This window comes from Mrakia frigida, assembly GCF_051309035.1.
Source record: "Mrakia frigida strain ATCC 22029 unplaced genomic scaffold BDY24scaffold_4, whole genome shotgun sequence".
Classification (NCBI taxonomy): Eukaryota; Fungi; Basidiomycota; class Tremellomycetes; order Cystofilobasidiales; family Mrakiaceae; genus Mrakia; species Mrakia frigida.
In genome coordinates, this window is record NW_027481277.1 from 700,278 (window position 1) to 710,982 (window position 10,705).

The 10,705-nt window shown below is 55.0% G+C and overlaps 4 protein-coding genes across 4 annotated transcripts; 2 read left to right on the forward strand and 2 right to left on the reverse strand.

Annotated features, from left to right (window-relative positions):
• Positions 1-2,230: 2,230 nt before the first annotated feature.
• BDY24DRAFT_336676 (CobW family GTP-binding protein) lies at positions 2,231-4,219 on the reverse strand (the record flags this gene model as incomplete). Its single annotated transcript, XM_076637244.1, has 7 exons — positions 2,231-2,426; positions 2,586-2,665; positions 2,825-3,061; positions 3,242-3,316; positions 3,481-3,494; positions 3,631-3,886; positions 4,019-4,219. 7 exons carry the CDS (start codon positions 4,217-4,219, stop codon positions 2,231-2,233), a joined length of 1,059 nt encoding a protein of 352 aa, XP_076499981.1.
• Positions 4,220-4,360: 141 nt separating this feature from the next.
• Positions 4,361-7,118, forward strand: JJJ1 (Jjj1p; the record flags this gene model as incomplete). Its single annotated transcript, XM_076643037.1, has 8 exons — positions 4,361-4,498; positions 4,603-4,639; positions 4,741-5,036; positions 5,123-5,263; positions 5,350-5,453; positions 5,548-5,614; positions 5,711-6,859; positions 6,966-7,118. The coding sequence occupies 8 exons, from the start codon at positions 4,361-4,363 to the stop codon at positions 7,116-7,118; spliced, it is 2,085 nt and encodes a 694-aa protein (XP_076499982.1).
• Positions 7,119-7,166: 48 nt separating this feature from the next.
• On the reverse strand, positions 7,167-8,666 carry BDY24DRAFT_378353 (cyclin-like protein). Its single transcript, XM_076638913.1, has 6 exons — positions 8,602-8,666; positions 8,363-8,531; positions 8,165-8,246; positions 8,016-8,075; positions 7,609-7,919; positions 7,167-7,512 (listed from the first exon to the last, which is right to left on the reverse strand). The coding sequence occupies exons 2-6, from the start codon at positions 8,509-8,511 to the stop codon at positions 7,212-7,214; spliced, it is 903 nt and encodes a 300-aa protein (XP_076499983.1). The 5' UTR covers positions 8,512-8,531; positions 8,602-8,666; the 3' UTR covers positions 7,167-7,211.
• Positions 8,667-9,323: 657 nt separating this feature from the next.
• On the forward strand, positions 9,324-10,531 carry BDY24DRAFT_378357 (uncharacterized protein). The gene is made up of 3 exons (XM_076638914.1): positions 9,324-10,069; positions 10,141-10,280; positions 10,427-10,531. The coding sequence occupies exons 1-2, from the start codon at positions 9,340-9,342 to the stop codon at positions 10,164-10,166; spliced, it is 756 nt and encodes a 251-aa protein (XP_076499984.1). The 5' UTR covers positions 9,324-9,339; the 3' UTR covers positions 10,167-10,280; positions 10,427-10,531.
• The last annotated feature ends 174 nt before the right edge of the window (positions 10,532-10,705 follow it).

Genomic DNA, 10,705 nt, shown 5'->3' on the forward strand with positions numbered 1-10,705 from the left:
TGAATAAATCAGGACGTCTTAGAATCCTCTCCAGGAGTCTCAGAGGTTCAGAAGATTGGGCTGAGTCGAAGCTGAGGTTCAGAGTCGAGCGTTCGGACGCGTCTGCTTGTCTGCTTCCCCTGCCTTTCTTTCGTGAGGAAATAAATCAAAGCTTCTCACATCTCGAAATTGTAACTCTGCAAGCGCTGATTTCCATCCTTCGTCTAGCAGTCGCAGCTACTGAACTTCGAGAAACCTAACAACCGACGACGACGCGTTCTCGCAACTCCGACCATCGTATCCTTTCTGCCCCGTCCATTATCCAGCAGCTCCTCAAGGTCACGATATGTAAAGATCCACTCGGCCTCTCATTCTCAGATGCTCCTCTCGAAGCTCTCGAAGGAAGAATCAACCCGAGCAAAACATACGCCTGCGAACACGATTTGGTCGCGTCGCGAAGCTTTTGTTCTCCGCGTCCTTTATTCCCCTCCTCTCGATGGAAGAACGAGAAAGGAGCGGTACTTTGATAGACGCGTTGGTGGCGGAAAAAGTTATAAGGGGAGAAAGGAGAACGGACAGAGAGGGAAGATCGTCGGCGAGACGAACACGGCGCTGTTGATCAGGCTGCCAACTTGCGAGCTCGTTGCGACTCTGATTCTCGTCATCGATCTCAGAGACTTCTGAGGAATGAGTCCGAGGAGGGCGTGATGGGTCTCAAAGCCGAAGCGAAAGAAAGAAGTGGGATGGGGACGAGGCGTCGAGATCAAGTCGTGGCGGCACCAACCGACGTCCGCGCCTGTAGAATCACCACTCAGACAGCGGTAGAAAGAGGACGACATGAACTCTCTTCCTCAATGGCTTCGCTACTCGCGAAAACATCATACGAAGGAAGGAAAGAGAGAAGAACGAAGCAACGAAGAAGCTCGCTCCCCCCCGCTGTTCGAGTTCTGGTCTTGGACGAAGATACGCTTCCTCTCGTTCGGCTCGTGCAGAGCAAGACGAAACGTGTCCCCTCCCCAAATCAGCGGACAGAGAATTGAGTCGGAGAGGAGGAACGAGGAGGAAAAAGGAAAGGAAGATGAACGCGAGCATGCTGCACCCGCACCGGCTCCCTCTCGCTCGCTCTCCTGTTCAGAGAGGCAAAGAGAGAGAATCTTCGACTACGGGAGGTGAAAGAGGTGAATAGCATCTGTAGAGCTATCTCAACCTACGAGGATGGATGAAAGAAGAGACAGGGAAGGAAAGAGAGAAAGAGAAGAGGGAAGGGAATGGAGCATCTGGTCGACCTGGCTTCCCTTCGATGGTGTTGGCCTCGATGTTGAAGTCAGACCATCGGTCGAAGGAATCAGGCCAGACTCTGCACTCTGGAAATGACAAGATGTTCGATTCAAAAGGTTGAATCGTGATGGCGGTTTGAAGGGAAACGACCTCTCCCTCCTGCGAGCTCGTTTTCGACCTCCTCTCCCCTCCTTCCCTCCCACCCTCCACCCCCTCCCTTTCTCAAACTCTTCTCGCCAGCATGTCTCTCCAACAACAACAACAACAACCCCCTCTCCCCAACCCGCCCATCTCCACTCTCCCTACGCTCAAACGACTCGTCTCCCTCCTCAAAGCCTCCGCAACAACGTCCGCCTCGAACGAAACGCGGTCCTTCGAGATCGCCAACGCCACCTCCTCCCTTCGCCAGCAGCTCACAGACGCAGAGAAGTACGCTTCGGGACTTCCTGGAGGGTTGGTGAAGGAGGAGCAGATCGAGGAGATCGTTGCGGTGCTGGAAGGGAGGGTGGAGGAAGGGAGGTGAGCTTGAGGTTTCCCTTCCTTTCGTTCGAGCTCGTTGAGCTTTCGTTCGAGCTTCCCTTTGAGAAGGGGTTCTCCTAGTACAGCTCAGAAAACTCGAGCTGACTCTCTCTCTTCACGTATGCTCGTTTTTTTTTTTCGCAGACGAACCTTGGCCTCGGTCGCGAACCTTCCCAACCCAACGTCGACTCTTCTCCTCGTTCAGCCCTCGACCATCTCCTCCTCCGTCGCTCCTCAAACCGACGGCGAAGACGTCTCCATGTCCTCCTAGGAAGACTCTCTCGTTCAAAGCATCCTAGTAAGTTTCATAACTCAATCCAATCTCTAAAAAAAAATCTATCGTCCATCGCGTTGTCTAAATCGTCCTCGTCGTTTCGTCTCGTCTCGTCCTCGTCCCTCTCCCACAGCTCCTCCCTCCCTCCCTCCCTCCCTCCCTTTCTATCCTTCGACCCTTTTATCGAATCAACCCCCCGACCACTCCCTTCAACCTCTCGGCCCACTTCCTCACCTCCCCTCTCTCCCCCATCATCGTCAACCTCACCTCGACGCCTTCGAACCTCTCCTCCCCTCTCAACCCCTCCGGCAGCTCCGTCAACGTGTACCTCCCGAACGCCCAGTTCAGGATGTACAGTCTCGGATCGGTTCCGTTCCTTGACTCCGACTCCGAGTCCGAGGTCGAGGTCGAGTCCGTTGGAGGAGGAGAGGTGGTGGTGGTACTGGGAGTTGAAGGAGCAAGGGGTTGAGCGGAATAAGGAGTGATAGACGCGGAAGACTGAGTGAGGATCGAAGGAGGAGGAGGAAGGAACAACAGTCCCTTCACTCGATAAATCGAGGAAGGCAACGTCGCCAAAAAAGGTTGCAACACCCGATCCCAATCCAACCCAGGTCTCTCCGTCACCGTCTCCACATGAACCACTCCTTCCTCTCCTACCGCCACCCCTCCGCCTTCCTCCCATCCTCCACCCACAGGACCGATGTTGCAGACCTCTCCTTCACCATGAGCATGTCCCTCGTGGCTGCCTGCTTTCCGTTCGACGAGATCCTCGACGCGCTCGCCTCGTCCTCGCCAGAGTCCGAGGGACTCGACCTCGTCGGTGTGGCCCTCGGACCAGCCCATCTTGGCGAAGTCGAGGAGTTCTTCGTCCTTGCGGGAGAAGAGTTTGGAGTCGAGGCCGAAGAGGACGGAGGGGGATAAAGGGGAGGAAGGGGAGTGGCGGAGCATGGGGGTTTCGTCGTTGAGGGTGTAGAGGTGGTCGAGGACGGTGTCGAGTTGACGGTCGGAGACCTGGAGGGAGGGAGGAGGAGGTTGCGTTGGGTGGGGCGGGGGTAGTTTAGATTGGACGAGGGGGAGCGACGAGAGAGTGGGAAGAGAACGACGAGGGACGACGCGTCAGGAATGTGAAACACGTTTTTGCTTTTTCGACTTCTTTGCGAGTTCAAAAAGCGAAAAGGACGAGAGACTCACGAGATCCCACTTGTTCAAAACGATCATATCCGTGTACTTGGCTTGCATCTTGGCTGTGGGCGAGGTGTCTTCGTACTGGTGAAACGCGATTCGGGGGGAAAGAAGAGAAGAAGAAGGGAGGGAGGGAGAGAGTGTGAGCTCGCACGTTTTGGTTCTCGTTCTCGTTCTCGAGCTCGAGTTTTGTGGAAGAGCGAGAGCGGGGGAAAAGGGGAAAGAGAAGGGGAAGGGAATAAGCGTACACCAGTGAAGTTGACTGCAGAAGCAAAAGAACGAAGCGAAAGGAAATTGAGAAGAAAGTCAGCTCCTTCCCTCGAAAGCGCCGAGCTCAACAACCCTCTCCTTCTCCTTCTCTCCTCCCCCTTCCCCCTGAAAATGATCTCCAAGCTCACTACAATCCACCACGGTAATAACGGCATCTAACGTCATCGCTCCTCTGGTTTCCCTCTCCAACTCCCTGACCTGCCAGGCCAACGCGGCTGGGAACGCTGAGCCTGAACTCTCGAGCAGGATTCGATCCGGGTTGAACTGCTTCTTGATGTCGAGCAAAGCGTTCCGAAGTTGACCGACGAGCGTACAGCAGACGCAGCCGTTTTGGATTTCAGAGACGCCGGAGATGGAAGGGGAGGACGTCAGGAGGGAGTCGACCTGAAGAGAGAGAGAGGGTGAAGGGGAGGAGGAGAGAGGAAGTGAGTTTTGGGGGTTGTAGAAGGCAGAGAAGAGAAGAGGGAAGGACTCGTTGCTTCGAGGGAAGATATATATAGAAAGGATAAGACGTACCTCCACATCCCCAAACTCATTCTTCAACACCACGACCTTGTACTCGGGTTTCAACTGCTTCAAGATCGAAAGGATCAAGCTCGTCTTCCCGCTCCCCAAGTAACCCGTCCAGACCGTCACAGGCGTAGGTTTGCTGTGATCCAGAGTAGAGATGTCCACATCGGGGGTGGGACCGTCGAGGGTAGATATTTTAGAGGCCATTGGTGTTGAACGTTGGAGGTCAACTCTCTCAAAACGAAACTGAAGAGGAAGGAAAGGGAGGATTCGAAAAGAAGTTGACCTTCAACGTTCAACTACTCTCTTCCTTCCCCTTCCCCTTCCCCTTCTCTTCTCGTGGGTCCCATGGGAGCCGACCAATCTAAACCTTCCTCTGAGGAGTCGACGGACTCGGGATCGAGAACTCCTGTGACGGCTGGACCTGGAGGGGATTACTACACGTTGTTGGGCGTGGACGAAGGAGCTGGGGAAGGAGAAATCAAGGTCAGCTCGACCGACCAACCAACCGCCTTTCCTTTCCTTCCTTTTTTTTGTTCGTCTCTCTTTCAGGAGCTCACCTTCAGTTCCTTGCTCGTTTGTCTATATAGAAAGCGTTCCGGAAACAAGCTCTCATCTGGCATCCAGGTTCGTTCTCTCTCTCTCTCCCTTCTTCCCTTCTAGCTCCTCTTTCTGCGTCGTCGAGCTCACCAACGAACCCCTCCTTCTCCCTCTCGTCCTCGCAAAAGACAAAAACGCCCACCGCGTCTCGGAATCCACCGCCTACTTCTCCTCCCTCCAAGAAGCCTACGAGATCCTCTCGGACCCTCAAGAACGAGCGTTCTACGACCGGCATCGACACGACAAGACTCGCAACTCCTCCTCAGCGGAATCCAAGGTCTCGACCGCCGAGTTCGAGGAGGTCCTCCGAGGAGCGAGAGCCGTTCCGAAACCTGACGGGAGGGGGATGGGAGTAACCGAGTTGATGAGGTTCTTTGAGAAGAGGGTTTGGGAGAAGGGAGGCGTACAGGGCGATCGAGCTGGGGTGAGTTTTTGGGGAGGGAGAGAGAAACGAGAGAGGGAAGAGAGGACGCTGACTCGTTTTCGTTTTTTCGTCTTGCTGTTTGCCAGGGCTTCTTCAAAGTCTACGCAGCTCTGTTCCAGTATCTAGCAGCGGAGGAAGCGGTTCATGCTGGTGCTTCATTCAGGGAGTATCCGACGTTTGGAACGAGTACGACACCGTGGTCGGTGCCTTCAAGGGAGGAGACTCAGGTGCGTTTCGTCTTCGTCTTCTTCTCCTGCGTTCGTTCGAGAAGGGCTGATTCGAGTGTGGGCTTGATGCTTTGGTGGGAGGACAGGCCCGAAACTTCTACAACATCTGGTCGGGTTTCACAACGGAGAAGAGCTTCGACTGGGTGGATCCTTGGGAGTCTGAACGAGGAGAGGATCGACGCGTCCGACGGTGAGTCGCGGCCTCTCTCTTTTTTTCTCTCGTTTGCTTCTTCGCTCGCCGAAACTCACCGCTCACACCTTCTTGATCATTTGTTGCGTTCTAGACTCATGGAGAAAGACAACAAAGCCGCTCGTTCGGACGCTCGAAAGGAGTACAACGAAACCGTTCGGGTTCGTCCCACTCTCTCTCTCTCTCTCTCTGCTTTCCTGCCTTGCTCTCTCGCTGAACCTCTCCTCTTCCGTCTCTCTCTTTCTCGAAACTTACAGGCCCTCGTCGCCTACATCAAAAAACGAGACCCCCGAGTCCCTCTCGCTCCGAAACCTCCTCCTCTGTTCTCTCCCTTCTCCTCTTCCACGTCCTCCTCCTCCTCCCGACACCCATCTCGCAAACCCACCCCGACTCCACCTTCTACCACTCCCAAATGCACCCCGACTCCACCCTCGGAAGTCGACTTCACTCCTCAAGACTGGCAAACGCCTACGCCCTCGTCCCTCCAGCACCTCGCGCTCTCGGACGACGACGACGAGCCCGAGTCCGTCTGGGAGTGCGTCGTCTGTGGCAAGACGGGGAGGAGCGAAGGGAGGTGGAGGGATCATGAGCGCAGCAGGGGTCATTTGGCTGGGGTCGAGAGGTTGAAGAGGGAGATGAGGAGGGAGGATAGGGATTTCGGACTGGGTGGGCTGAGGGGAGAAGGGGAGAGTAGTGAGGAGGAGGAAGAGGAAACGGAGGGAGAAGGAGCGAGTTCGACGGCGACGGACGAAGGGGACGGGAGTGGGACGGGGATGGAGTTGGAGGAGGAGGATCTGCCTGTGGGAGACGAGGATTTCGAGGACCAAGAAGAAGAGGAAGAAGAGGAAGAAGAAGAAGAACAAGACCTTCTCGACGCGTTGGAGAAGACGACCTTACAGGACGAGGACATCGCTCGAGCGCTCGATCTCGAGAACGACCATCAACAACTCAACTCTACTCCCAACCCCGAGGACGAGGAGGAGGAAAAAGAGGAGGAGGAAGAGGACATCGGCCACGTTCAAGAAACCAAGAAGGCTCGCAAGAAGCGTCAGCAGCTCGAGCGGGAAGCGAGGAAACGACGGGAACTGGAGCAGGTGGAGAGTTCAAAGAGGAAGTCGAAGAAGGCTGCGTTCGAGGAGGAGGAGGTACCGAAGGCTGGGGGGAGGGAGGTTGGAGTCGGAGGTGGAGAGGACGACGAGGAGGAGGAGGAGGACGGAGAAGGGGAGGGAGCGGGAGTGGGAGCGGGAGGAGGGGAGAAGACTCGAGTGAGCAAGAAGGAGTTGAGGAGGGAGAGGGAGAAGAAGAAGGCTGAGAAGTTGGCTTTGGCTGCTGCTGGAGGAGGAGGAGGAGGAGGGGCTGCTGCTGGAGAGGAGGGTGGGGGTGGGAAGGGAGAGGGAGGTCCGGAGGTGAGTCTTCTTCTTCGAGAGGGGTTTTCGACGACGCGTTTTCGTTCGTTCTGACAGCTCTCGCTTCTTCGTTTCCCCTTTTCGAACCACCTCACCACCTTTCCAGAAATGTGCCGTCTGCTCCAACTCCTTCCCCTCTCGGACCAAACTCTTCGCCCACATCAAATCTTCAGGACACGCCGCTCCTCCCTCTTCGGTATTCGACGACGACGGACCTGGGTCCAAGGGCGGGAAGGGGAAGAAGGGGAAACGACGATAGATGCTTTCTTTTTTTTTGCTTTGCTTTGCACGAAAACGCTTCTTCCTTGTTCCTTAAAAGATACTCCATCGATTCTACCTAAGCTACGCTACGCTAGCTCGACGGCGGTACGTCCAACACCATCCCGTTCTCCTTCGACTCTCCGTACTTGTCCAACCAACTCCTCACCTCGCTCTTCCCCTCCATCTTCCACGCTCTCCTCCCTTCCCCACTATCGATCCGTTCGTACAGCCTCAGGATCCACCCGCACACGCAGATCATGTCGTCGTACTCGACGTCGAAGAGTTCCCACCACGAGTCGGGGAGAGCGACGGAGGATTGCCGGGTGGAGAGGAGGATAGAGGAGGCTGCGAGGGTTGGCGGTGGGAAGAGCGCTGGGAGAGGGGTTTGGAGACTGAGGGAAGAGAACAATTTGGGAGGTCAGCGAAACGAAACGAAACGAAACGAAATGAACGACGAGAGAGAGGGGAGAACGACGATGAAAACGAACCTGTCGTTCAAGAATCCCCAAGCCTTGTCCACTACCCCTTCCTTCTCGACCATCCCTAGCATCTGACAGTAGCTGACCATGCTGGCGTACGGGAGCTGAACCTGGACGTTGAAGCCTAGACGTTTGAGGATCTGCATCTCCGAGATGACGATCGCGTCTTTGAGGTTGTAGAACGTTGAGGAGGTGTAGGACATGGGAGTGTACTGGAACTTGGGTGCTGGAGGGTGGGAGGAGGAGGAGGAAGAGGAAGGGTTGGCGAGAAGGTAGGTGGATCGGTGGTGAAGGAGGTCGTAGATGTTGACGAGGTCGCGCTGAGGGAGGAGAGAGGGAGAGGGAGGGAGGGAGGAGAGCGAGCGATAAGCTCGGAGCTCTAGAGCAAGCAAAGATAGGAGCAAGGATGAACGCACCAGTCTCATAGGACATTCTTCTAGCTTCGTAGCGAGATACAGAGCTCCCATTCCGATGTCCTAGTGGAGAAAAACGAGGAGGGAAGGCGGAGAAAAGGTCAGCTTGAGCTCGAGGAGGAAGGGAGAAACGAAAGCTTGACAGAACTGACTCTTATTCCGAACTGCTTCATCGACGAGACATACCAGAACCTTTGGAATAGAACCTGAGCAGTAGCCATAGCGACTTGAGGTCTGAATCGCGTGTACAGGAGTGGGCAGGGGAAGGGAAAGGGTCAGCTCGACGTTCTCCTTCCTTCCTTCGTTTGGGGTCGAGCTCAACCTCAGCCGGGAAAGGGAAGGATACTCACAGTTTTGACAGTCTCCCTGCTTCCTGTATCATCTGAGCTCCATACATCCGAAGGTCATCTTCTAGCAGCTGTGGAATTCCGTCCTCTCGAGAAGGAGTGAGTCGGATTTGGTCGAGGCTGGCGAGAGGTGAGAGGTTGATGTCGTCCATTCCACGAGCGACGAGATGAACTGTAAAACGATTTGGGGGAAGTCAGTTCACCTGAACACCCAGTGCCAGTGTCGAGAGAGGAGGACGTACGAGACAGAGGATGCGCCGAAAGGGTGAGTGAGGGAAGGTGATGAGTGTTTGAGGTCGAGAGCGAGCTGTGATCGCCTCGAGCTTCCCACAAAGACTCGAAGCTGAATTCTTTAAAAAGCTTTCATGTGTTTAAAAGCTACTCAGGGCTAGGTAAAAGAACGATACTGATCTGGGACCAAAACCCTGTACTCATGCCAACAGCGAAAACCTGGGGATCCGTTCGTGATGAACCTCGCCTTCGCAACCTCACTCGGTCGCTTCTTCTGATTGCAATGGAATGTGATTAGTTTTTTCTGGGGAAAGGGACGTGCGAGTTAAACTTTCACTTGGATTCCACGAATGCAGAACCATGAGCCAGTCGATTTGGAGAGAGAAGCGAGCAGAAGAGGGAACAACGAAACGGTCGACGACGCGTCCGTCTGTGCGAAACGAGACGCTCAGGGTTCGGTTTTTGTGAGAGTCCAACGGATATGGGACTTTTAGAAGGCTTAAGAAGTTTCAGGAGAGCATCAGAAAACAGAGAGCAGTGGGGTCGGTCGGCCCCTTGGGTCGGAGGTGAAAGTTGGTCGGAGAAAGGAGAGAGGTCGAAGAGCCCGACCCGACCTGCTTCTCCTTCCTCCCCCTTTTCTGCTAGACCTATAGGAGCAGATTGTTTCAACACCTCGGTGGCGAGCCTTTATGCGGACATCATTGCAGAAGGGGGGAAAAGGAGAAACAACGAACGGAAAGGTAAGGACGATGCACCTCGACGCGCTGTCGCTTCCTTTCTTTCGGTTCGTACATCTTGCAACACTTCAGTTCTTTTCGTCAGTCAGACGAAGAAGACTCCTGATAGGAGAAGAAAAAAAACTGATCGGAGTGAAAGCAGAAACAAAGACCCAACCCCTGTGTCTCCAAATTTTTCGATCTGGCTCTCCTCCCCCTCCTCCCCTCCTTCCCTCCCTCTTCCCCGGAGGATTGAGTTCCAGTTTCGTCTCTCTTCCCTTTGTTCTTCCCCTCTACTACATCCTGCCTCCGACTATAAGAAGGGATGGAAACCTCTTCCCTCCCTCCCATCGACAACCATCAACTCCAACCAATCTTCATCCCTCCATCCCTCCCTCGCTCCCCATGTCCTTCACCCTCCTCTCCTCCAAGATCTCCCGAGTCTTCGAATCCACCTTCAACCCCAGCTCTTCCACCTCTTCCTCCTCCTCGAGCTCCAGCAGCACCAGCACCTACAACTCCCTCGACTCTTTCCCCACCGTCAGCCAATTCGGGGTCTTGACCACGTCCGCCCACCTCCCCCCGTCGACCTTCAGTCACGACCCTAGCATCAGGTTCAGAGCCAAACGCCCATCCCTAGTCGCCATGGACCTGACGAGGAAGGAAAAGTCGCGGTTGAGGAAGTGGGAGAAAGAGACTTGGCCGACGCTGGATCTCCAAGAGGAGAGGGCCAAGGATCAGTTCTATACTGAAGAGCTAGCATGGTGAGTCCAACTTGGACGGTTCCAGAAGAAGGAGGTATGCTGTAGCTGACTTCGCGTCTTTGCATGTCCAGGCAGGCGAGGGAGGCGGGATTTTGAGGACTGGCCGACGCGTAGAACTTCGGGAGGGTTTGCTAGGCGAGGGTGGAAGGCTGAGAGGCGAAACGATGGTGAAGAGAAGAAACTAGACTTTTGATCGCTGTAGGATATGCCCTGTTTGTACAACCAAGAGAAGAATCGTTCGTGAGCTGGCTCGTTCGTCCTTCCCTCCTTCCGTTCCCTTCACTCTTCCCTTCCTTCCCTCTCCTCCAATGCCCACGACTTCAAATCCAATCTGTGTAGATGATAGAGGTACGTACCACTGCAGCTCTTCTCCTTCCTCCACCTTGATTCAGTCGTCAACCCAAGCTGACCTCCTTCCCTTCCTCCCCTTCTCCTTCAGCACCGACGCCGACTCCCCTCGAATCTCCACCCCTCTCTGCCCCAGGCTCCAATCATCTCCTACTCCTTCCACGCCCTTCACGAGTTGATGATGGAACGCACGAGCGAAGAGGGAGTCGAACGGCGAAGGGGAGGGAAAGCGGCGTCGTCGTCGATTTCTGGAAGGTGGAGGGTGGCGAGGAGGTGGTTGACGAGCA